This window comes from Chaetodon auriga, chromosome 8, assembly GCF_051107435.1.
Source record: "Chaetodon auriga isolate fChaAug3 chromosome 8, fChaAug3.hap1, whole genome shotgun sequence".
In the NCBI taxonomy this organism is placed as follows: domain Eukaryota; kingdom Metazoa; phylum Chordata; class Actinopteri; order Chaetodontiformes; family Chaetodontidae; genus Chaetodon; species Chaetodon auriga.
The window spans coordinates 18,100,518-18,124,375 of NC_135081.1; the positions used below are offsets into that span (position 1 = coordinate 18,100,518).

A 23,858-nucleotide genomic window follows, 5' to 3' on the forward strand; every position below is an offset into this window, starting at 1 on the left:
CACAGGACTACAAACATGATGATCTTATATAATGTGAAGCATCACTGTAGATTAAACTACCTGACAGTATGTAAAGTAGATAAAATTAGCACAGTCTTAAACATCTACAGCAGTAAAATGCAACATACATGTCTGCAGCAGTAATGTACAGTTTTTCTGCACCATGAGGTGAAGAATCTGAACACTTGCACCACTGCTCTGTTGTAACGTTGGTGACTTGATAGTAGTTGCAGGAAGTTAAGTGTGATTAGCAAGCATTAGAACAGTGATGCATTTCTCTCCATCTACACCAGAGAGTGGAGCAGTCAGCCTTTTTTGTGCATACGTTAAAAGGGTGAGTAATTGGTGGTGGTTTCAGGGTTGCAGTGGCCCCCCTTGGCAACACCCCTGGAAAGCATTTAAAGTAACCTCTGTGCAAAAATGTAGTAAATGACTTGGAACCTAATAAAACAAACTCCAGTCAATTTGCAATACTTGTATGATAGCATACAATGTTAAGGGTTTGCGACAGGTAAGTAATCAATATGTTTTCAACAACTGCAACAAGCTGTGTTTTCATTTCCTCATTTTAAAGTGACACATTTGTGGTGTGCGTTTATCTGAAGTGGTTTGAGTTATGGAGCACGTTCCATTTTGCAAACCCAAGAAGCAGAGTGCATAGCCCACAATTGTGGCATCCTGTCAGATAACGTAGTTGGATGAGAATTGGCACGCGTGTGTGTCAGGTCAAAGGAAATGAACAGCTCTTCAACAACATGTCTTAATCACTGTATTGAAGGGTGTAAAGCTCAGGATGCTGCTGTGCACAGTTAGCCTGTCAATAACGATAAGCTGGAGCATCAAAAGCATATGAACCACATGAAACTGGTCTCTTTATCAAAGGATTTATAGGTCGTTCCATTTCAGAAGTTTTGAAGGTTACAGTTGGAACAAAATAACTTGCTTTACATTCATTGTTACACAAAGAGCTTAATATTTATATTTTAAAGCAGCAGCATGCCCAAACAGGTGTTTTCAATTATTTTGGCAAATTAAATCTAGAAAGTTTTGAAGGATATCATCGGACTGCATGTAGCAGTAAAATGGTGAAAATCGTGACAGGTGGAAGTATCAGTGGGATGTCTTATCAGCCATAAATGAAAACACCTGCATGTGAGTGGGCACTTTAACACAAGAGACATTCAAGTCACACATAGCAAATATTCTGCTCATTTCTTTCTATGCATAGATGTATTGACTGAATCACTTTAACATATCATTTTCGTTCTGCACTGTACTTTCCTCACTAATGACTACAAGTTTGGTTTTAAAAAATAAGGATTTGTTATTTACATCGCCTGTCAGACATGGTGGCCTTAATCAGTAAGCATTGGCTTTCTCAGTTTCCCACTTTGTTTTCTGGGAAGATGGAGGAGATGGCTGTGTCTTTCCTCTCCAAAGGTGCAGTGGAGTCAGACTTCCTAGAGATCCGGGAAAAGTGTGACGACAAGGAGCGAGAGGACATAAATGACAAGTGGTCCTCTGCCAGGGCGCTCTCGAAGACAAGGCAAATGGACTGCTTGAGCTTCTTCTGGAATTCGTCACACATGAAAACATAGAGAATGGGGTTCAGGCAGCTGTTCATAAAGGCCAGACTCAAAGTCAGAGGACCAGCAATTCTAACAATATGCCAGAGATCTGGGTTAGTTTTAGCCTTAAATTCCATAAACTGCACAATGTGGAAGGGCAACCAGCAGATGAAGAAGGCAAGAACGATGGAGAGAATGATTTTGCAAGGTCTCTGTTTCCTGGTCCTCTGCAGGCGCCCTGCACGAACACCTATGGCCACATATGAGACAAATATTACTAGGAATGGGATGACGAAGCCCACAACAAAGCGAAAAATGCGGAGGATCAATGTTCGTTCTTGTGTCATGGATGTAGAATAACCACAGTACGTCTTGTTCCTTTGCATCACGAGGTCACGAAAAGTTGCATAAGGAGTGCTGCAGACCAAAGCAATCAGCCAGATGAAGGCACTTATGAACTGAGCTTTGCGGACGGTGCGCTTGTTCTGCGCCCACACCACCACCCAGATTGACAGGCAACGATCCAGACTTATGGCTGTCAGGAGGAAGATACTGGCAAACATGTTGATGGAACTCACTAAGCTGTTGAGCTTGCACATCAGGTATCCAAAATGCCACTCGTGATGGTTGGAGAGAGAAATGATCGTGAAAATCAGGAAGGCCGTAAAGAGGAAGTCAGCCAGGGCCAAGTTGAGAAACCAGACTGAGTTCACTGTCCTTTTCATCCTGAAGCCTGTCACGTAGATGACCAGACCGTTGCCCAGAATCCCAACAACAAATATCACACAGCAGAGGATGAGGGAGGCTAATTGCAGGTTTCTGACAGTCTTATCCATCGTAGCTGGTTGGCTTGCAGTGGAAGTCTTATCTAATAAAAAAAAAAAAAAAAGTGTTATTACAGACTGTAACAACAAGCACAGAGAAGACAGAGAATTTCATTACTTTCATAACTTAAATGTTCAGATTTTAGCTGCACTGCAATGTGATGGTGTGTATCGTAGTATTTTAGAGCGTTCCTGTCCTGGCACATGGTCTATGAAGCATTGGCTCTCACATGTAGTACAAGAAAGATGATACGAAGTAGTCACAGAATACTTTGTACTGACTTGCAAACTGATTCTTCTACCCACTTCACTCAAGTTCTGTTGTGATCAGAAAATCTTACATATTCACCAAATATAAGGTTTATGTAAACTTACCAGTGCTACTTTTTCTGTTGTGGAAAGAGTCTGAGTTGATCTCTATTTGGTTCTGCCTTTTCTCATTCTCTCTCTCTGACTACTCCTCCTTCTCGGTTCATACAGCTGCCAATGAGACACGATCTCTGCTGCTGCCACGGCTTTGCAGCAAGGCACTATGCTTTGCCGAAGAAGCGGACAAAATAACAGGAACCATAACAGGAACCCCTTAGAATTCAATGCAACCCAAGAAGACCGCATGATGTTAAAATGACTGGAGCTGAATGGTCATCGCTGTCATACATTGTCACCTGTGTGGGAGTTAATGCAGGGCTGTTGTATTTGTTTTTTTCAAACCTCTTGTGGTTACCTAAATTTATCTTCTACTCTAACAAATGGAATTTAACTTAATTTAACTTTTTTAAACCGCTTTTGCATTGCAGTCTTCATCTTAATTTGCTTACTGTTTGCTGCACAGTCCACCCCATCCACTAGATGACACACAGTCCTCCTACACAAAGACACACACCACACACAGACTGCATGTCCCACACTCCAGCCTATCAGGATGACACGAATGTAAAATCAGCACTGGTTTTCTTAAAAGTTATATTTTATACATGATTTCTCATAAATGCACCAAACATTGCAGTAAATTGAGTTGTTGCTATATTCAAAGTCAACAGAAATAGTAACATCCTTGCTTGACAGCTAATGTTGATGCTGTATATAATCATTCATTGATCAAAGTGATTAACTGTGAGAAAACAGGCTAGCACATGCATACTCCAGATTTAATGTGCACATTTGCACATCAGTTGGAAGCAATGGTCTGGTCGATCCAGCTGCGCAGGTAGGACACACGGACATACACAGCAGGTGCACGCACGTCGCAGTTATAGACGCCCCAGGACACGATGCCCACAAGGGTCCACACTCCACTGTTCTCACAGACCAGAGGGCCACCGGAGTCACCCTAAAATGTGACAAATATGTTTTTGTAATTGACTTTTAAGAGCATGGATAGAAATAGAAGAAAAGTTCTTGCTATTGATGCATTGAAGGGGACTTATTGATATTGAAGTAATTATTTGCAACTATTTGTCAATATTCATATTCACATATATTATGACTTGCAGCTGATCTTTGTATTGATGAATTGCTTGTTTTTGTTACAAATCTGTGTTTGAGGCTTTTAAATGGTTGTTACCTGACAGGAGGACACCCCAGAAGCACCCGCACAGATCATGGCATCGGTGATTCTGGTATAACCCCAGAAGCGCTTGCACTGATCAGAGCTGATCACAGGCAGGGCAGTCTGCTGGAGGTAACGGGCGCTTACTGAGAACGGAGAAGAAATGGAGATGAGACCAGCTGGAGGTATGGAGGATATCTGGCAGCAACAGTACCCATATATTGTTCCTTTGTGGAAACGGGACTGCTGATACCTGCCTGAGTTTATGTCTGTAAATTTACCCTGCATGTAAGATTTGGAAAGCAGTTGCCCACTCACGGCTTTCGCCAGTCATGCCCCACCCAGTGGTGACACATCTGGTGCCAGAAGCGATGCTGGTGCTGGAGGAGGCCAGGCACACAGGAGCCACACGGGGTGTCATCTGCACTGGGGACGACAGCTTCAGAAGGGTGATATCATAGTCGAAGTCGTCGGGGTTGTAGTCGGGATGAGTGATGGCCTGTATGGAGAAGTGAGTATAAATCATCAGCAAATATAATCCCATTATGCCCAAGAAATGACTCGTTCAGGTAAAAGATGACATTTTTATGAAGAAAGCTTTAAAGTGTTATTTTGTTGCTTACCTTGGCAATTGACTTAACCTGAATTGGCTCACTGTTGTGCTGACGATCATATTCTCCCAGGATAACAAGGTCCTCTACTATACTGGAGAGCATAAAACAGACAGAGGAGTGATTGGTGATGTTGGCTTTTCCTTGTGCAGATGTAGGACACATCAAAATTGCTTACACCTCGCAGTGAGCAGCTGTGACAACCCAGTACTCGTTGATCAGGGATCCTCCACAGAAGTGGAATTCAGATTTTGTCTAGGAGTGAGAAGATGTAATAATGTAATTTTTTCATCTGAATTTCACAAGGGGTTGTGATGACAGCAAAACTACGTGGCAGTGGAGGTTGCATTACTAAGGCTACCTGAAGTGAAACCTGCCAGGGCCAGGACCCAGGAACAGCATTCTCCCCATTTACAATCCTGTTGTATTCGCTCACTTGGGGGATGATAGCAGGTACTCCACAACCTGAGGCAAGGACACAATCGATAACTGATCTGCTTGTCCCAATATATGGCATATATATCAGGAAGTATTCTGTGTATTACTGTGTTTACAAATGTATTAATGTGCAAGCAGTCAGACATTAAGAATGATAACTGCAATTGCTTGCACACCATCACAGAAAGCTTTCCTGCTGATAAATGCATCTTTTGCAGGTAAACCACCAGTCACTCACCCAGTGCGCAGGCCACAAGAGCAAAACAACCAGCAAGCAAGAACAAGGCCATATCTCAAATGTGATCCACTTCCCTGAGTCTCTGCTGTGTAAGACGCTGGCTTTTATATACACACCTATTTGACCCTGAGTTCCATGTGAAGCACTCCATACTACCCACCCACACACGCTCGCCAACACCTGTGATAAGTGTGGGAAGCTAACATCTGGTGATAAGCACCTGAGATTACTTAGAACTCAAATATTCAAGCCTTAAGTCTTATGTTTGTGTTTTTCCCATTCTTGTGCACAAAAATCATGGCTGTTATTCCATTGTTGAGTAGCAACACTGCTCCCTGTTATTCCTCTGTAAACAAATAAAACTATTTTGAATTACTGCACCACATTCAGTGTGGTCAGCTGCATATGCACTTGCTTGCATCCTTGTTTCACACCTCATGCATCAGCAGAAATAAGAAGCAGAAAATAATGTAGATAAACTCCTCATCTGTTTTTGTCAGATAATTTTTGGCAGCTACAGGAACATCCTTTATATCATGTGGTCATATTTTTTTGTTAAAAATATGATACCATTTGTGGTGTATACAGCTGTGCAGGAAAGAGATTAAGATCGAAAAGCCTCGCCTGTTCACGGGAACCAGTTTTATCTACAAGTTTCAGTAGCTGCAAGCTGAGTGTCATACTTGTTTTATGCATGAATTAATATATAAATCACAAGAAACACATGGTCTGTTTTGCAAATCAGAATCCCATTGGTGATTTTTATTGGTTTAATGTTTAGAAATCACAGATAAAAAGAGATCACTTATACTTATACTCTTATACTTCGTGCAGATCATCACTGGAGAGATAAATAATGAGCAGACTCTGATGATGTCTTATGTGAGTGAATATTGTAATTGTGTACAAGTGTCAGATTTAGTTGCTTAGATGTGTAAGATAATGAAATCTTGAGCAAACATTATAGCAAGAATTAAAATCAAAATAACCCTGTGATTTAATGTTTATTGGATGTGTATTCTGGCTAAGTAAACAACTTTAAGACAGTAAGTGTGTGCTGGGATCTGAGATCAAGTGTCAGCAGAGTGCTCAGTCGACTTCCTCAATAGTTGGTCCAGAGGAGGAACCACCTCCTGCTCCACCAGGGAAGCCACCAGGCATTCCCCCTGGCATCCCCCCTGGCATACCCCCCTGATATAGCTTGGAAATGATGGGGTTGCAGACCTTCTCTAGTTCCTTCTGCTGATGATCATACTCATCCTTCTCTGCCGTCTGGATAACACAAAGAACAAAAACATAATTTTGTCAGGGAAGTAGGGAAATTGCCTCACATTGTTTACACAATGTGAACATGCACATGTGAAGGTACAGTGGGCTACCTCATTCTTTCACAATGTCAGCCGAAGAGAAACTTCTGTTTCATATCAAGACTCATAGTTCAGTCAGTGGATTTTTACCTGGTTCCTGTCCAGCCAGGCAATGACTTCGTTGCACTTGTCTATGATGGTCTTTTTGTCTTCAGGGCTGATCTTGTCTTGGAGCTTCTCATCCTCCACTGTGCTCTTCATATTGAAGGCCAGGGACTCGAGGGAGTTCTTGGCTGTGACCTTGTCTCTCTGGATCTCGTCCTCAGCCCTGAACTGCTCTGCCTCCTGCACCATTTGCTCAATGTCCTCCTTGCTCAGCCGCCCTATGGGAGGAGGATGAAATACAAAGCTCTGTACCTGCAATATTTAGTCATGTATTCTCTCTGTTCATGTACAACATTCTTTGAGCTGAGCTCTTGACCTACATTAGCTTTTTATTGTTCCTAATTTAAGAAGTATTTAATGTGGTAATCTACCTTTGTCATTGGTGATGGTGATCTTGTTCTCCTTTCCAGTACTTTTGTCAGCTGCAGACACATTGAGAATTCCATTGGCATCAATGTCAAAGGTCACCTCAATCTGAGGGACACCTCTGGGAGCAGGTGGAATACCAGTCAGCTCAAACTTGCCCAGGATGTTATTGTCCTTGGTCATGGCTCTCTCACCTTCATAAACCTGAAAACAATTACTCAAATCAAATTCTGACACATCGGTGAACACTTTCAGGAGTAATTGCGATACTGGTGGCAACTGGGTATGAACTACCATTTGTACAGAACTTTACTAAAAGGTTGCTCTACCTGAATAAGCACACCAGGTTGGTTGTCTGAATAGGTGGTAAAGGTCTGAGTTTGCTTGGTAGGAATGGTGGTGTTCCTTTTGATAAGGACAGTCATTACTCCTCCAGCAGTCTCAATTCCCAGGGACAGGGGAGTGACATCCAGTAGAAGCAGGTCTTGTACATTCTCAGACTTATCACCAGCCAAGATGGCTGCTTGAACAGCTGTGAAGAGTTTCCAAATGGTGAAACTGATACCATGATTGAAAGATAGATTTAATATAGACCACTCAATCGTTTTTAAACTGTTGAGCTTTTATACCAAAAGTGTAATATGACTCACCTGCACCATAGGCCACAGCCTCATCAGGGTTGATGCTCTTGTTGAGGTCGCGGCCATTGAAGAAGTCCTGCAGCAGCTTTTGAATCTTGGGGATACGTGTGGAACCACCCACCAGGACTATGTCATGGATCTGAGTCTTGTCCATCTTGGCATCCCTCAGGGCTTTCTCTACAGGCTCGAGGGTTCCACGGAACAGGTCTGCATTGAGCTCTTCAAAACGAGCCCTGGTGATGGAAGTGTAGAAATCTGCTCCTTCGTAGAGTGAATCGATCTCAATGCTTGCCTGGGTGCTGCTGGAGAGGGTGCGCTTGGCACGCTCGCAGGCTGTGCGCAGGCGACGAACAGCACGCTTGTTGTTGTTAATTTCCTTTTTGAACTTGCGCTTGAACTCAGCAATGAAGTGGTTAACCATGCGATTGTCAAAGTCTTCTCCACCCAAGTGAGTGTCACCGGCTGTGGACTTGACCTCAAAGATACCATCTTCAATGGTCAGGATTGATACATCAAAAGTGCCACCACCAAGGTCAAAGATAAGGACATTACGTTCACCGCCAACCTAAAATGAATGGAAAGAATAAGTAATATGAAGATGAAATTTGGCTAAGGTTAGCATTTTATTAGCTAGTAACCTTTTTGTCCAGGCCATAAGCAATTGCTGCAGCAGTGGGCTCATTGATGATGCGCAGCACATTAAGCCCAGCAATGGTTCCAGCATCTTTGGTGGCTTGACGCTGGGAGTCATTGAAGTAAGCAGGAACTGTGACAACTGCATTGCTCACAGGCTGTAAAGACAGAGGTGTTCAAATTATTCAGTATATCATGTTGCAAACATGAGAATCTGTGGGTTGTCATTTATAGATACCAGCCAAAAGTGCTTGGTGTGAGGTTGTAGATTTTAGATAAGGTTTTCTGTTAACAGTTGTCATGACAAGGTGCTGTTTCCTGACAGAGCAGGTTGTCACTTCCGCACTTTGCCTGTATAAACTAGTACTACTACTATGTCATTTTGAGCATAGTGTTACACGCTTATTGTCGTTTACCTTGCCAAGATAAGCCTCAGAGATCTCCTTCATCTTGGTGAGGACCATTGAAGAAATCTCCTCAGGGTAGAAGGTTTTGATCTCACCCTTGTATTCAACCTCCACCTTTGGTTTGGATGAGTCATTCACAACCTTAAAGGGCCAGTGCTTCATGTCCGACTGCACCACAGCATCGTCGAACTTGCGACCAATCAGACGCTTAGCATCTGAAGGAGATTTAAGAGAAACACTATAGTGTATACACCTTTAATAAACAGTGTTGAGTTTTCTTCTTCAAAAGGAATAGTAATGAGTACATTGAGTAGAATGGCAACAGTAATTTTGGATTACTGTCTCTGAGCCTGTTATCTTTTGGGTGTTGCAGTCCTCACCAAATACGGTGTTGGCTGGATTCATGGCCACCTGGTTCTTGGCAGCATCTCCAATCAGTCTCTCAGTGTCTGTGAAGGCCACATAGCTGGGCGTAGTTCTGTTTCCTTGGTCATTGGCTATGATCTCCACTTTTCCATGCTGGAAAATGCCCACACAGGAATATGTGGTGCCCAGATCAATGCCTACTGCTGGTCCTTTGGACATCTTACATACAAGAAAAAAGGAACGTGATCAGAAAAGTTCATCATTTATAGCCCTTTTTATTTTGAACAGTAACCACAGATTAGTACATGTATTCATCATCACTGGTTAAAGGATTTATATTTATTCTGATGTTTATGATTGTAATAGTTTTACAGTATATGTGAGCCTGCATACTATGTAGACCCAGCCTAGGGTAGGATGTACCTACAAAGGTGTGCCAGTCCCTGTTATTTACATAAATCCAGATGCAGAGCCTTGTGAGGCTCAGATAGTGCTAGAGTGGCATACATGACGTACTTACAATACGTATGTATCTTAAACCACCTCCTGCCACTTGAGACCAAATTACTGGGCTGTGTCACACTGCTCTACACACCATTTCTCTCTCCACTCCTCCCTCAGCAACATAGCACTAAAGTGTCTCAGTCAGGCTGGTGAAATGTACTAATCCAGGAACAGGGATCGGTGTGTCTATTTTCCGACAGCTGGCTCCAAATAGCTTACAGCTGCTATAATTAGTATCGGTGGTATCTATATGGCAATGAATGGAAGGTTGCTAAAACTTAGATCATTTATCATTGACTAGTAGGCAAGGCCTGTGTGGCTTATATTAACACAGGGGGCTTAAAAACCAAAAGTACACACAGGAAACTACAGTTCTGAGGTATAGTAAGAAACATTAAGTAGTAGCTCAACAGAGCTTGTTGCATGGGGCTGTGGCTTTGACAAAACCAGCAGACGAAAGCAGGAAATTATTATTTATTTTTTTTTAGAGCAAAGGACGACAGTTAAAGATTATGCAATATTTTAACAACGGAGAAAATTTTAGATGGTCTTTTTTTTTGGTCTGTTACATGTTTCGTCCTAATTGGTGAAAGTATGCTCCAGGGCTGCTTCAACTACAGACTATTGAATTATCTCTTGTTATCCAGTTGTGTAACACAGAACAGAAAATGCTGACATAGTGCTGTTGCATCACTGTCTGTCCTACACTCATATTTGAAATTTGTCATTTGCAGTTCCAGAAAAATATGCTAGAACATGATTATAACAGCACTGTGGTCTGTGACAAAGTGCTTCACATATGCAGAGGGCTTGTATGAGAGTCTGTCATAGCCATAATGTATAGTTAATGCAATTCACTAGTTTTCTCTGGCTGAGCCAAAATCACATCCAACTGATGCTGTTGTGATATGAAAATGAACAAATGAAATCATCCAAAGAGATGTTTTGTTCGCTGGACAGTCCCTGACCTGTGTGGATTTCATAGGGATTCTGCCTCAGCTTGTCACGCTATTGTAAGACAGAAGCCATGCAAGCCTCACTTATTTGGAACAGCTCTTGCGTTGGCAGTTAGGCTTTTAAAGCAACAAGCAAAACAGACTATAAAGCCAGGCTGAGTGCCATGCTTCTCATAGAAGGGGTTACCTTGTGCCGTCAGATGTTCAAGACTTGAGAGTTTACTGAGTTAAAGTGGTGCTTTGTTTTCGCCTAACACTCCTCTCCAGCACTCCTTTCCCTCTCCCGGCAGGCAGACTAAGAGGGCGAGTGTCTCTGCTCCCCAGTGTATATCGAGCACTGTGCAGGGAGAGCCCATCAGGGTGTCAGGTGACTCCACCAAGGAAAGTTCTGGGCCCATGTCTCTGCTCACTGACTGGATTTCCCTGAAAGAAAGCTTGCTGTTGTTACCTCTGATACAGCTTTGATTTGGCAACCAACCCAGGCATGTTTTCATTATTATGTGAGCATTACCCTGTTAGGACATGAACATGGATAATGTTGTTCACATGCTCTATTACAGAAGCTGCTGGGACATTGAACAGTACAGTGTTACAGATGAACTTTTTTCAAAACACTCTTTGAAAATGAATTTTGAAAATCTCTCGATGGCCCTAATCTTCTGTAGTCTTGTAGAAGTAGACAGTAAGTGTGCTCTTGAACATGTTTGATGGCACAAAGCCTCAAATCTCAGCCACATGTTCATGCCATTTTCAGTACAGGAGCTGTCATAGATGAGCTCACTTTAGAGATATACATTGCTGGAAGTGATGTGTGTTTCAGGTTGCCTGTGCCTCAGGAGGAAGAGTATGTCGTCCCTTCATCGCAGGCTTGAGGTTTGATCCATGGCTCCTCCTGTCCACATGTCAAAGTGTCCTTGAGCAAAACGTGGACAGCTGCTGCACCATTGGTGTGTGGATTGTGAATGTGAATGACTGAAACAGTAAAGAAGATATAAGTGCAGTCCATGTACCATTTATACACCAATGGTCTGTTCAGCATATCTGCTGTATGCATGACTGCGTGTTACTTTTAGAGGAGGAGAATAACTGTAGTTGCGTGACATACTTCTGTGTTTTTGAGATAGCGTTTCTCTGAGCGAGCTTTATTCTTTTGCAGCCCTACATTTCAAATTCAGTGTCTTATTTTTCTATCCCAGTTTATCTGTTACCTGCAGGCACTGGTTAATGAAATGAGAGGTACTTCTTTCAAAGCACAAACAAAACGTAATAGTCATTAACTGAACATGAATATTGCCAACACCACATAGTAAACAATAGTTTTATTGAAGTATGTTGTGTATGTGTTTCATCCTCTATTTAAGACACAACTGTGCAGTAAGTTTCTCTTCTCGTTACTGCATGGTCCCTTTGCTGGGTGTAAAAAAACTGGATATCTATTCCTGTTGCATGGTCTTCTCTGACACACAGGCCATCTGGCATTAAATATAACTGCAGTTCGTTACAAACACCACCTGTTGCGACACACCAGATCTCAGTATTCAAACCCGCCTGTCAAGTAGCTGTTTTTCTCTAGCAGTTGAATATTGCATGACCTGGGAAAACAAATCCTTTAAAGCTTGTCTGAGTTACTAAGATATTAACCTTAAGCTTTTTTTTTTTTTTTCATATGTTTGGACAATCAGGACAGCAACCAAGATGAGTCACAGTCAGTGGAGGTCAACTTTCAAATAATAAATACTTTACATTTATAATTCTAATAAACAGCAAGAATTGATCAAACTTAAGCAGCCGTCAGTACATCAGCGTGTTTCCCTCAGAAATAAAAACTAAGATAAAGAACATGTGCCATCAATACTCCACATAGATACTGTACAGTATGTCCCCTGTTACAAATGACATTTTCATAAGAGTCTTTGACATCACATATTTAAATAGTGGCTATCACTTTAAAACAAGTAAACTACGGAGTTGATAAAGAAAGTCCTCTTCTTTATTCTTGTGTGCTCTGCAACGCCCACTCCTGTAGTCCCAAGCACAGCGCTTGCAGTAGTTGTACAAATGGTGCTCTGCTTTCTTCAGTGTGCTGTTCAGGTCCAGGGTTCCCTGAAGGCTGCAACAAAGAGGCAACGGTTTAAGCAACACAGTCTTTACGAAGCCCACAACCCCCTTTTTTGTAAAAAGGTTTTGATGTCTGAGCGTGCAGACGAACCTGCTCGTAAAATGGATAAGCTGCACGTCATCTCGGCACCGCAGCAGAGACTCTCTGTTCTCTAACAGGATGGCCGCACAGAAGAAGAGCTCAAAGGTGAAGTCAGTGTTGATGGCCTGCAGCTCTGACTCTGAACTGTCCTCTGCAAACATTAAAAAGCAAAGACATACGTCAGATGTATCTATAACCTATGTTAAATAGGTTACCATCGCTCCATATTCGGCCTTATTTATTCTGACAACTTGAGCTCAGGGTTTTACCTGCACTGCATTTTCGTGCCAGCCTTTCCTGATAGCGGGCTCGGTCTACTTGTTGGGAGATAAGCTCCAAGTGGTCACAGCTCAGGATCTCGAACAAACGTAATGCGTCACTGTGTTCAAACTCCCTCTGGAAACCCAGCAGCAGCCACCTTAAAAGGGGGACAACACATGCATGCACACAAACAAGATGTGCTTGTGGATAAATGAAATTCAGCTATAGAGAACAAAAATACAGGTAAGTACCAAAGATCTACGTAGATCTACCTGTGGCAGAAGGTGAAGCTCTCCATGCTATCTGTGACCAAATGAGCATAAAGCTGAGGGTCTAGTTCCTTCAGCAGGGCTGCCTCCAACTCTGAAAGACGTTAAACACAACTGCTTCATTTGCTTATACAGCAAAATCTAAACTGATTTATAGAATGTGCTTTCATGCAATGGAATCTATTTTATTTCTCGGTTTTTGTCTGACTTGTCTGGCCCAGTGTTATATGATTTTTGGTCACACTTTATATATCCATCTAAAACATAGCATGAGAAAGCATGTTTACAGAGTTTCAATATTCTTCTTTTACCACTAGAGGTCACAAATCTCTTTTGCAAATACACCCAAGAACATATCTCCTTTCACAACATGTGTATCTTGGAAACATAGTATTTATTATGCATAAAGCTTCATTTCTGTTTGTTAATCTCACCTATTTTTCTGTGCAGACCATCAGCCCTGAAGTCCTTGGAGAATTTCTCCATGTAACAGGAGAAACTCCAAAAAGTGTCCACCTCAGAGTCAAGAACCTCCAGAAACCGGCTGCATAGGTCATTCATTCCTTGGGCATAACTGACCTCTGGATCAACAGTCAAAAGACGAGGTGCACAAACAAACAGTGTCTTTAACAGCACGACACACAGCCTCTAGTGTTGTCTTATCTAATCACTATCAATAAGCCTGAGGTGGGCTCATTCTCGTTCTTTACCTGGATGAAAAGCAGCATAAGTGATGAGGATGTCTCTCAACACCAATAGATTGCCTGAACCTTCACCCCTGCAGACACATAAATTATCAGTCTGACATAAGTAAGCAGAAGTAGTGAAACACCTGTGCAGAAATGTGTTTGATGTGCAACATATGGAGTTTATCACTGGCATAAAGGCCAGAAAGTCATGAGGAGATTTTGCTACTGCATTCATATTGTAAGGACAGGTGGCAAAAACAATTTGAATTCATTTGAACACTGAATTCGTTTAAATAAATTTCATTGAATGGCATTTTATTTCAGTATTTTAGCAACATGCCTGTATTTAGGAGAGGCAGTTCTACTGGTTGTGGAGCCCTGAGGGGCAGGAGAGAAATTATCTCCATTATATTATTATCTCCAAATCAGGTTTGGTCTGTTTTTCCTCCTGTGTTTATTTTGATTCAGAGGCACATATTTATATATTTTTCTATAGGGCATTTCTGTTACCAGGAAGAAAATGCTCATACCCTGTGAACAGCTGGCCGTAAATCTTTCAAAACAGAAATGACCTTCAACAATTACACAGTTTTAAGCTCTGAGCACACCAAACCGGGAGAAAACCAAGCGTTAACTAAACAAAGCACTGTGCAACAATATGGCACAATTCATTGTTTCCTGTGAACATTAAAAGGTTGATGTGATCCTTAAGAGTTAATTGTGTTCATATTCAGTTTTCCTTTCAGGCTCAGCTGAAGTGAGTAAAAAAATGTGCATGATCTCTTTTGGCTGCTTCAAACCAAATGTCTGGATCTTTACTCCCACAAACTTCCTGTCAGGGGTAAGAAGTCGAATTCCACACACTATCTGTTTTCTTAAGGCTCACAATCACTTACTGGTAATAGCTCAGGTCTCTGTTAGTTCTTGGCACATCCTTGTCAATGATTCGTATGGCTTCCCGCAGCTCCGCTTGGTCAAATGTGACCCGCTCAAACAATATCTGGTGACAGGAAGGAAATGTAGAGACAAATGTATTTGACCACCATTGATTGTGTTATCAGTGTTAACTGCTTTAGGGGAGTCCGTACATTTAAACGCATTTCATATTTAATTCTACCTTGTTTTTGCACTAGAAATGGGAATAATAATGCACTGGCTATAAACCTGTGCCAGTCGTCTGCTGACAGTATCATTCAGTTAAAGTTGCATGTGAAGAATCGCTAACTGCATGCACAGATCCATCAGCTGTTCCGAAGTGCACACACGCAGAAATGCTAATCACATCAGCTGGTACAACAAGGTGACATGATACCTTCTGTAAATACATGATTAACAGTTTGTTTTACATAACTGGATCCTGTTGCGTAATTTCATGCTTCACAAGCCCCACTTGAAACAGTTGAGCTTTTCTCTTCTACCAGACAAAGCCAAAGAAAAAGCTACTGAAATCTAAAAAACAGAAATATACATGAAACAGTAAAGATGCAGTGAGGTGCTCATCTAACCTGTGCCTGAAGTTCCAAGAAAGCCAGTCTGTCCCTGACCTCCTCTGACTGGTCCTGGGTCTGTTGTTGGGCCTGTGCCTGCCTCTGGTCAAAGTACCTGACCGCTGCTACCAACTCAGCTGCAACAGAGACAGGATCATAGACATTTTTAACATGAGAAAGTAGAACAGCGAAAGCAGCAAAATATGACTTCCATCATCGTGACAGAGTTGGCTTTTACCATCAGTGCCGTTGAGGTGCATCCGCACAGTTGATGGAAGAAACTGCTGCCACTTTCTCTTCATGATCTGATAACGTACCACCAACTGCTCCTGCAGCAGAGAGCGCTCTAAAGCTGTTGAGCTGCAAGGGTACATCCCAAACAGGAAACGCCAGACGAGGCCACGCTCAGAGGGAGACACGCCACCTGGACATGGATTGAAAACCTTTTGATCATTTGCAGTGGTCAATATAACTGACTCAGCAGTGTTTTCAAGTCAAGGGGTCTCAGCTGTTATCCTTCAAATCAATCGCCACCAGACCGAAACAATCCACCAATGGATCACATGCAAGAGTGGCTGAGAAAAAAGGGAATATTTAGGAAACAATCACTGATGCAAAATTTGGTGAACTTTACCCTGCTTTCACCGGGATTTCAGATGTCTTATGTAATGTTTTGCTCTGCAGGTTCTTTAATCTTTGGTCTCCATGTTTGTAGAGATGGAATGTGCATGAAGGTCAAAAGGCCACAGGAAAGGAGGGTGAGTTTCCACTTTCCTGCTCATAGATGGTAGATTCAATGTGATGTTTTATCCCAGCAAGAACTCCTCTGTGTAGACAGTCCTGTGGCCAATGCGCTGCTGAAACCTTCAGGATTTTCAGCTATACAAAACGCAGTCAGCTTGCCAAGATAATACCAGCGGATTGTAGTCTAAGGACTGTTTTCAGCTGTTTGAACAAATGTGTGCACTGGCGCTACCTCTAACACACTATCCAGGGGTATCTTCATTTCTTAAGTTCACACACTTCACTGAATATTTCTGTCTGCCTGTTGAATCTCATGTGATTTCATTCTGCTTCTTAGAACTCTAACTCTCTAAATGGTATCTGTTGTTTTATTACAATAGTCACGCTGCAGTTCTTTGCTTGAGGGGGTCTCATGTGCAACCAGATGACAGACGTTAGAGGATGGTTCAACTGTGGTTCATGTCCTGCAGCAAAGTATCACTTGACTTCCTCTTGGTCTGTAGGAACAGTCATGATTCATTCATGTACCTGAACACATCAGAGGCAAAAATCCTTCTTGAATTATTAACCTCATCAGGATTGTGTATGAAAAACCATATGCATTGTTACAGATTGAATTGTTGAATAGGCTGTGTTGCATGCCAAGCACTTCCATACTGTATTACCACAGAAATATACAAATAATCTTTCCAACATGAATTTCGCTGGATTAGCAGAGATTTTATATTTCTAAATGGGCATTATGGGATTATTTAAGAGTTCTTTTTGGCCCGCTGTGACCTCAGCATCATTACTTTCTGCTATATTAAGTTAAAACTGAACCACTCACAAACACTTGCATGACTGCAAAACAGTTATTGCATATGAGTGAAGATAAAGTTTGTCATAATGCTGTAAAGTCAAGCTATTTTAATGACATATACTAAGGAAAATCATTTGAACTTGCAAGCATGTTGGGTGCAGGTGAAGCATGAGATTAGTATCAAATAATTTCCAATTATTATTTCAGTTTCAGTACAGACGCGTAGAGCTACCGTTTTTGAAAATGTGCATCCTCAGTCTTGACTCGTCGACCCTCCCCTCGGCGTCCATGACTCCAGGTAAGCTGAGGCGTGCGGCGGGTAGAGCCGGAGATGTGAACGCTGCGACTCTCCTCTGAAAGCGGGCATCTGACTGGTGAATGTCCAATGAGTTCGTCTCTTCTCCAGCCGCCTGCCGTGAACTTCCGTGACTCAGATCTTCCATCTGTGCCTGCACTGTCGGCGATCACACCACGCACAGGTAAAGCAGAGCTTGTGTGGCGCGCCGCAGCCACGGAGCCTCCCCAGACAAACAAACTGTCATCGTTTCATGGACGACTGCTCCCGTCGCTTCCCATCTCTCTGTGCGGGCAGGGCCGAAACCAGCCGAGACTGACTCCCTCCGATGAGGTCAAATCGTTCAAGATCACAAAACTTTTCAAAAGGGCTTCAGAAACCACGCCTTTCAACCCCTGTTTACTCTCATTCAGTTTTCTGGAAGTCATATGACTGCACCTAGAGGTCCGAGCTTGGCCCACATTCCAGGTGGAGTCCGGGCTTCAGTGCCAAAGTTCACAGTGAATTCGCGCGCATGTCTCACGCCACCTAGTGGTTTTATTTAACAGCGTCAAGCACCAAAAGTTTCCCACAACAGTTTGTACCCCATGAATGTGTGCTGAAACAAATCCACCTGACAGTATTTTTCATTAGTTTGAACAAGAGACACCAGAACCGGGCATTGTACTTTAGATTTATTTATTTCTACTGCGTATATACACACTGTATATAGAAACCCAAAGCACTTAGTTTAGACACACACACACACACACACACACACACACACACACACACACATATACATACAAACATATACATACATACATACATACATACATACATACATATACACACACACACACACACACACGTGTATGTATATGCACATTTATATATACACACATATATGCGCATCTATATACGTATACAGATATATGTACATATGTATGTATATGTGTGTCTTTTGTGCTTGTAAACAGTGAACTACGATTCTTTGTGCAAATAGTACATCTTTTGAAGAGGCAGTGTCACACCTGAATGAAGAGGCAGTGTCACACCTTGACATCCTGCTGGCTCAATACACAGCCTCTGAGGAAATGTAGTTCTCAAATGATCTTCAGCTTATAATAAACTGTTTGCATACAGAGGGCTGCACCTCTGTATATGTGACACCAATGTCTGTTTTAAGTTACACAGGCTTCCTCCGTATCTTCTCACTTATGAGTTGTTGCTGTTTGTGTAAAGAATTGTCAGAGAAGTGTGAAAACAGAGGAACGCCCCAAGTGAATATTAACTTTTATATCGTGCAAAATTTCATTGTTCAATATGTGTATTTTCCATGTGATAAGGAGCAGTTGCAGTGTTTGCCCTCAAGATTCTCGATGCATATGTCTTACGCTTGCCCTCAGATTCAACGGGAAAGTTGTACTGTGGTCACTGTGCACTTTTCTGTCCCAACTTCCTTTTTTTTTGGTTTGCCCCAGCTGAGCAACAGGAAACACACCCAAGAATTTCACATCAGTGTTAAGTTCTAATACGTATTGAGCACAACAGAGCCCTACATCCTCCTCTGGGTCCCTTCTCACAGTGAGTATTTACTTAATGCAGTAAATGGCAGAATATAGACAGAATCTTATGGTATGTAGGCTACCAGATGTGATAGACACCGCTGTGAAACTGAATTCACTCTAAGATTTCAGGTTTATGTCAGTTAACCTCAGAATGTCTTTCCTGGATCAGATGAAGCTGCCAGGCCTCATTGGTTTTAGTCTCATATTGATGTTGGCCTCTATTTCAAAAGGTGGGTAACATATTGAGTTGATGTGTTTGCTTTGAATTTTATCTCATGAAAATCATGACAATAAATAAATTGAAATTCTGCTTTGATTTTGAACACAGGTCAAAACTGGGACATTAATGTCATCAGACACATTGAGGCAACATTGGGCTCAGATGTGACTATACCATGCAATTTTACCTATCCACCCAAATACTACACTAATAATATTCAAGTGTACTGGAAAAAGCCTCAGACAAGTACCTTTGATACCAAAGACAATGACCGAAATGCATTCGTTTTTCATACGAATGACTCGTTTGTGCTTAATGAGTACAGAGGAAAGACCCAGCTCATCGGAAATACAGCTGAAGGAAACTGCTCCCTCACGATCAAAAAAATCCAGGATAATGAACCAAATATCTATGTGAGAATTGTCGCACAAGGTGAACGATACAGTTTCAAAAAGAAATTTGTCTCCATTTCTGTGCCTGGTAAGAATTTCAGCAAAACATTTTAATTATGTTTGTACTGTATGCTTGAGTAAATGGAAACTGAATTAATGCTTCACATGTTTCTGTCGCATGGACAGGTGTTCAGAAAGTCAGTGTTACACCAGGTATAACCTTTCATTTTTTTTTATCACCTCACTCACATTTATATCGTTTCTTTTCTTCTAAATTTGCTAACAGTCTGTATATTATTTTCCCAATAGTTACAACAAAGATAGTACCACAGGGTAAAACAGAACTATAATGAAAACTGTCATAAACAATATTTTCTATATATTTTAGATATTGCAAATCCGGCATTACCCACCTTTGAAACAACAACAACAGCAAGTAAGTTTAACGTTCACACAGTTCCAGACCAATATTCAATACATCAAATCTGTAATTCAGTTTATGAAAAGGATTGCTGCTCATGGATTTTGTAGTTCCCTTCACAGTGGGTATGACAGAGACGACTTCAATACCATATGCGGCCATCTTTGTTCCACTTGCTGCACTTCTGATTATTGTTTTTGTCGCTGGAATTGTCTTTTGCATAAAACACAGAAGGTAACTCAACTATGGCCTCATTTGGTGCTGCAAAGAATATGATTTTGTGACATCACAACTAATTTGGAAGCCAATTATGTGATGTGGAAAAGAAGGAATAGATTACACTTGATTCATAATTCCAGTAACACGCCTCACAGCACCAACCTATTTTCACAGGTCTAAGTCTTTTACCAGGGAGGAATCTGGATATTATGCAAACTTTAGGAAAGCATCATCAGACCAAGCCAACAGGTCTGTTTCATGACACAATAGAAGTTTAATAAAGTTAAAACTGTAAGAGTTTAAAGTTTAATACTAGACACACCATGATCAAAGATGCATACGCGTGAAATGTAAACATAACGACACATTTCTGATCCCCTGTTCCTCATATTAGTATCCAATCAGGTCTCTTTTGTCTTTTCAGAGAAGCATCTTCTAAAAAACAAGACAAGAAAGTTCCCGAACCGAAGGCCATTGATGAACCTGTCTACATCAACGTGGAGGTATATCTTAATATCTTAATAAGATGGTAGCTAAGACAAGGAGTCCCACAACTCTGATATCAACTAAAGCTAACCTTAAAGGTGCCCCCAACAAAACATGTTGCAAGGTTAAGCAAGCATGACAAATGCACTTCCTGCCTGATAAAACATTTGCAAAGCCGATTTTTCTTGCATTGTTTATATCCATGTTTACTTAGTCGTCTTCTTCTTCTTCACTGCCCTGTTTGTGCTTTGCGTTGTTTTACATTACCGGCAACCGTAGATTGGTGGACAGACAGGAATTTGTATGGCGTCGCCCATGTGCATGCACATGTCAAAGATGTCTGTGATGTTAGCATGCTAACTAGCTAGCTGACCCAACTTCTGTCTCTGCAGGTCCCTCAAGATCAGATGGATCAAAGCATGGATCACACAGACAATATATATGCAAATGTGGGTTATTCAAAATAGTAGACAAACTCCATGTCAAGTCCAGTCTATGTGGACTTAGCCTTCATCTGAAAAGATATTTCTGTACTCTTTTCTGTACATTGTTTCGCACACATGTCCGTGTGTCATGGTGTGTTGGATGCATCACGACAGGACTGTCTTATCATGATGATGATGAAGAACAGCAGAGTTAATATTACTCTTTATTTACTGGCTCGTGATTGGAGAAATTGGGAGAGGCCTCTGAAGGAATTTGCTAGGTTCAAAGTACCTTTTTAGAGATGTTGTTCCAAACAAAGATCATGCCTGTTATCAGTCTGTTACAATTCAATTCAGTATTCCTTTATTCGTCCCGCGAGGTTACAAGGCGCCTCTTCATTTTAAGCACTGTACAAATCTTTTCTTATTATTTGATATTTATGATCCTTGACTTTTGCAGTACTTGTTTTACTGTTTCCTTTCTCTTACTATAGTAAATGTGTGAAAACCTACTTGACAATAAACCTGCTTCTGATTCTGATTTTAACTCCAAATTTCCATAACAGTAGTACATTGCAATGTAACACCAAACTTGCAGGTTTCATGTCGTGCACACACTTTTGAGGTATGCTAAGTAGGCAGATTGTGCTAAATTTGTTTAAGGACAGTTTCAGATGTGTTCTAGTCTATCTTAATGCATTAAAGGGATAATTGGGTTTATTGAAGTGGGGTTGTATGAGGTACTTATCCATAGTCAGTATATTACATAGAGTAGATTGTGGTCAGCGTGGCCCCAGTTTGAGGAAGCAGCAGGAGTACAGGTGTAGTAAGATAAGCGATGTACTGCTGTGGACGGGGCCTGCAGAAAAACATATTTTAGGGCAACAACTGTGGATTTTGTTCCCATGTCTTACAGTGGGGTCGTGCTAGGAAGGGGAATCTTTAAAGCCGGTCACAGTAACCAATAACTCTTCCAGTTTACATACAGGATGGGCATGTAAGGTAGGCTTGAAAAATGCTGAGCCTATCCTTTAAAGCCAGTCTGTCATACCTGGGCCAATATCTGTGGAGATTAGATTCAAGCACAATTCTGCACCTCACAATTTAGGTCCAATAGCAATGTTCAGTGCCAGTGCAGGAGGTAGTGTGCCCTAAATGTATTCAGGCAAGTGTTAAGGTGGTTCAAGAGTTCACGTCCCCTCAAAGACGTGCAATTAATGCTTACTTTTAACTTAACGTCCGAACAATAACCATTCCGTAACCTCAATTTCTTTGTAAAAAGTAACATTTTCATTGAAGATTGTTCCCTTGCATGTTCTGGGATCCTCTGATTGCTTTTCATGGTTGGCATAATGTAATGCTATCAAGCATTTATCACATCACTTTTGCAAGCTGTTTGTAAGGTCTCATGATTGGAGTTCTGTTTTCTGTGGAATGTATTTATATTATCTTCGAAACTTGTCAAAAAACTGTCAAACCTCACATGACGTTTCGGTTTAGTGAAATGATATATTGTGTTCTTTCTAGTCTTTCTCAATATGTTTGCTAATTCACTTCCTGTGTCATCTGTGCTAGAGCTGAAACTTCTGTTTTCTCTGGTTTAGAGATTAAGTTGTTACTTGAGACGCAATATTTAATTTAAGGACTGTACCACAAATAAAGGGTTAAAAGTGGATGTCATTGCTTGTCCTCTGTCGGCTATATTGTCTACTCCTCTTTCACTGCACTGCAACTGGTATATAAAACTCAACTAACAACGGAACTCTGTAAATGTTTGTGGTAAATTAAGTGGAAATTAGTGAAGAAGTTAATGCATTGTTTTGTGCTTTCACTGTGGGGAGTAACCTAATCCGCAGAGGCCATTCACTCCCTATCAGACTCAAACTAGACGGTTCAGACCTCATGAAGAAAATAAAAGAACTGGAGAGTGTCAGGTCTTGTATTAATATGACTGACTGTGATGTGCTCTCTTAAATGATCTTTGGATTACATTTCAACTGCTGTGCACAAGCCGCACCGCATCTGACAGTTGGTCAGTGGCAAATTGTGAAAGAAAAAAAAAACTCACCACAAGCAACAGCGGCTGCACTGTACGGTGGCCCTGAAGTGCAAAACGCAAACGCAAAAGAGAAAACACGAACGCAAAAAAGAAAACACAAACGCAAAAGAGAAAACACGAACACAAATGAGAAAACACGAACGCAAAAGAGAAAACACGAATGCAAATGAGAAAACACGAACGCAAAAGAGAAAACACGAACGCAAAAAAGAAAACACAAACGCAAAAGAGAAAACACGAACACAAATGAGAAAACACGAACGCAAAAGAGAAAACACGAACGCAAAAAAGAAAACACGAACGCAAATGAGAAAACACAAACGCAAAAAAGAAAACACGAACGCAAATGAGAAAACACGAACACAAAAGAGAAAACACGAACGCAAAAGAGGAAACACGAACACAAAAGAGGAAACACGAACACAAATGAGAAAACACGAACGCAAAAGAGGAAACACGAACGCAAATGAGAAAACACAACAACATTAACTCTAACGGAAGAGGTAGGTACCTTCGGGTGGCATGACTTGACGCTGATTGGACGACGTCTCCTGAACAATCCAGCTTCCTTTAAACGACTCTTCAGTGTACGCAAACTTATTTTAATGTTGTGAAAAGTTGACAGCATATCTAGTATGACGTCATATGTATGCCCGGCATCAAAGTACTCTTTGATAATACCAACTAAGTCTGAATCACCAATCGCGCTCATGTTTTGAAACCGATGCGTTGAGGTAGGTTTACTTCCTGGTAAAGAGACGGGCAG

At 41.5% G+C, this 23,858-nt stretch overlaps 5 protein-coding genes across 5 annotated transcripts; 1 reads left to right on the forward strand and 4 right to left on the reverse strand.

Moving 5' to 3' along the window:
* Nucleotides 1–875: 875 nt before the first annotated feature.
* On the reverse strand, nucleotides 876–2,831 carry LOC143324800 (chemerin-like receptor 1). Its single transcript, XM_076737542.1, has 2 exons — nucleotides 2,768–2,831; nucleotides 876–2,436 (listed from the first exon to the last, which is right to left on the reverse strand). The coding sequence occupies exon 2, from the start codon at nucleotides 2,402–2,404 to the stop codon at nucleotides 1,379–1,381; it is 1,026 nt and encodes a 341-aa protein (XP_076593657.1). The 5' UTR covers nucleotides 2,405–2,436; nucleotides 2,768–2,831; the 3' UTR covers nucleotides 876–1,378.
* Nucleotides 2,832–3,560: 729 nt separating this feature from the next.
* LOC143324652 (chymotrypsinogen A-like) lies at nucleotides 3,561–5,280 on the reverse strand. Its single transcript, XM_076737340.1, has 7 exons — nucleotides 5,229–5,280; nucleotides 4,914–5,017; nucleotides 4,731–4,807; nucleotides 4,565–4,646; nucleotides 4,260–4,440; nucleotides 3,957–4,087; nucleotides 3,561–3,722 (listed from the first exon to the last, which is right to left on the reverse strand). Exons 1-7 carry the CDS (start codon nucleotides 5,278–5,280, stop codon nucleotides 3,561–3,563), a joined length of 789 nt encoding a protein of 262 aa, XP_076593455.1.
* A 684-nt stretch (nucleotides 5,281–5,964) lies between these two features.
* On the reverse strand, nucleotides 5,965–10,858 carry hsc70 (heat shock cognate 70). The gene is made up of 9 exons (XM_076738248.1): nucleotides 10,761–10,858; nucleotides 9,128–9,332; nucleotides 8,757–8,962; nucleotides 8,346–8,498; nucleotides 7,717–8,272; nucleotides 7,396–7,598; nucleotides 7,072–7,270; nucleotides 6,686–6,918; nucleotides 5,965–6,500 (listed from the first exon to the last, which is right to left on the reverse strand). Exons 2-9 carry the CDS (start codon nucleotides 9,330–9,332, stop codon nucleotides 6,318–6,320), a joined length of 1,938 nt encoding a protein of 645 aa, XP_076594363.1. The 5' UTR covers nucleotides 10,761–10,858; the 3' UTR covers nucleotides 5,965–6,317.
* A 1,007-nt stretch (nucleotides 10,859–11,865) lies between these two features.
* On the reverse strand, nucleotides 11,866–17,609 carry LOC143324829 (uncharacterized). The gene is made up of 10 exons (XM_076737588.1): nucleotides 17,258–17,609; nucleotides 15,718–15,903; nucleotides 15,498–15,616; nucleotides 14,889–14,992; nucleotides 14,014–14,081; nucleotides 13,738–13,884; nucleotides 13,307–13,397; nucleotides 13,043–13,191; nucleotides 12,783–12,924; nucleotides 11,866–12,683 (listed from the first exon to the last, which is right to left on the reverse strand). The coding sequence occupies exons 1-10, from the start codon at nucleotides 17,466–17,468 to the stop codon at nucleotides 12,515–12,517; spliced, it is 1,386 nt and encodes a 461-aa protein (XP_076593703.1). The 5' UTR covers nucleotides 17,469–17,609; the 3' UTR covers nucleotides 11,866–12,514.
* A 1,242-nt stretch (nucleotides 17,610–18,851) lies between these two features.
* Nucleotides 18,852–22,689, forward strand: LOC143325061 (uncharacterized). Its single transcript, XM_076737946.1, has 9 exons — nucleotides 18,852–18,886; nucleotides 18,993–19,100; nucleotides 19,199–19,570; nucleotides 19,669–19,695; nucleotides 19,871–19,918; nucleotides 20,014–20,137; nucleotides 20,297–20,371; nucleotides 20,547–20,625; nucleotides 21,001–22,689. Exons 2-9 carry the CDS (start codon nucleotides 19,004–19,006, stop codon nucleotides 21,073–21,075), a joined length of 897 nt encoding a protein of 298 aa, XP_076594061.1. The 5' UTR covers nucleotides 18,852–18,886; nucleotides 18,993–19,003; the 3' UTR covers nucleotides 21,076–22,689.
* Nucleotides 22,690–23,858: the final 1,169 nt, after the last annotated feature.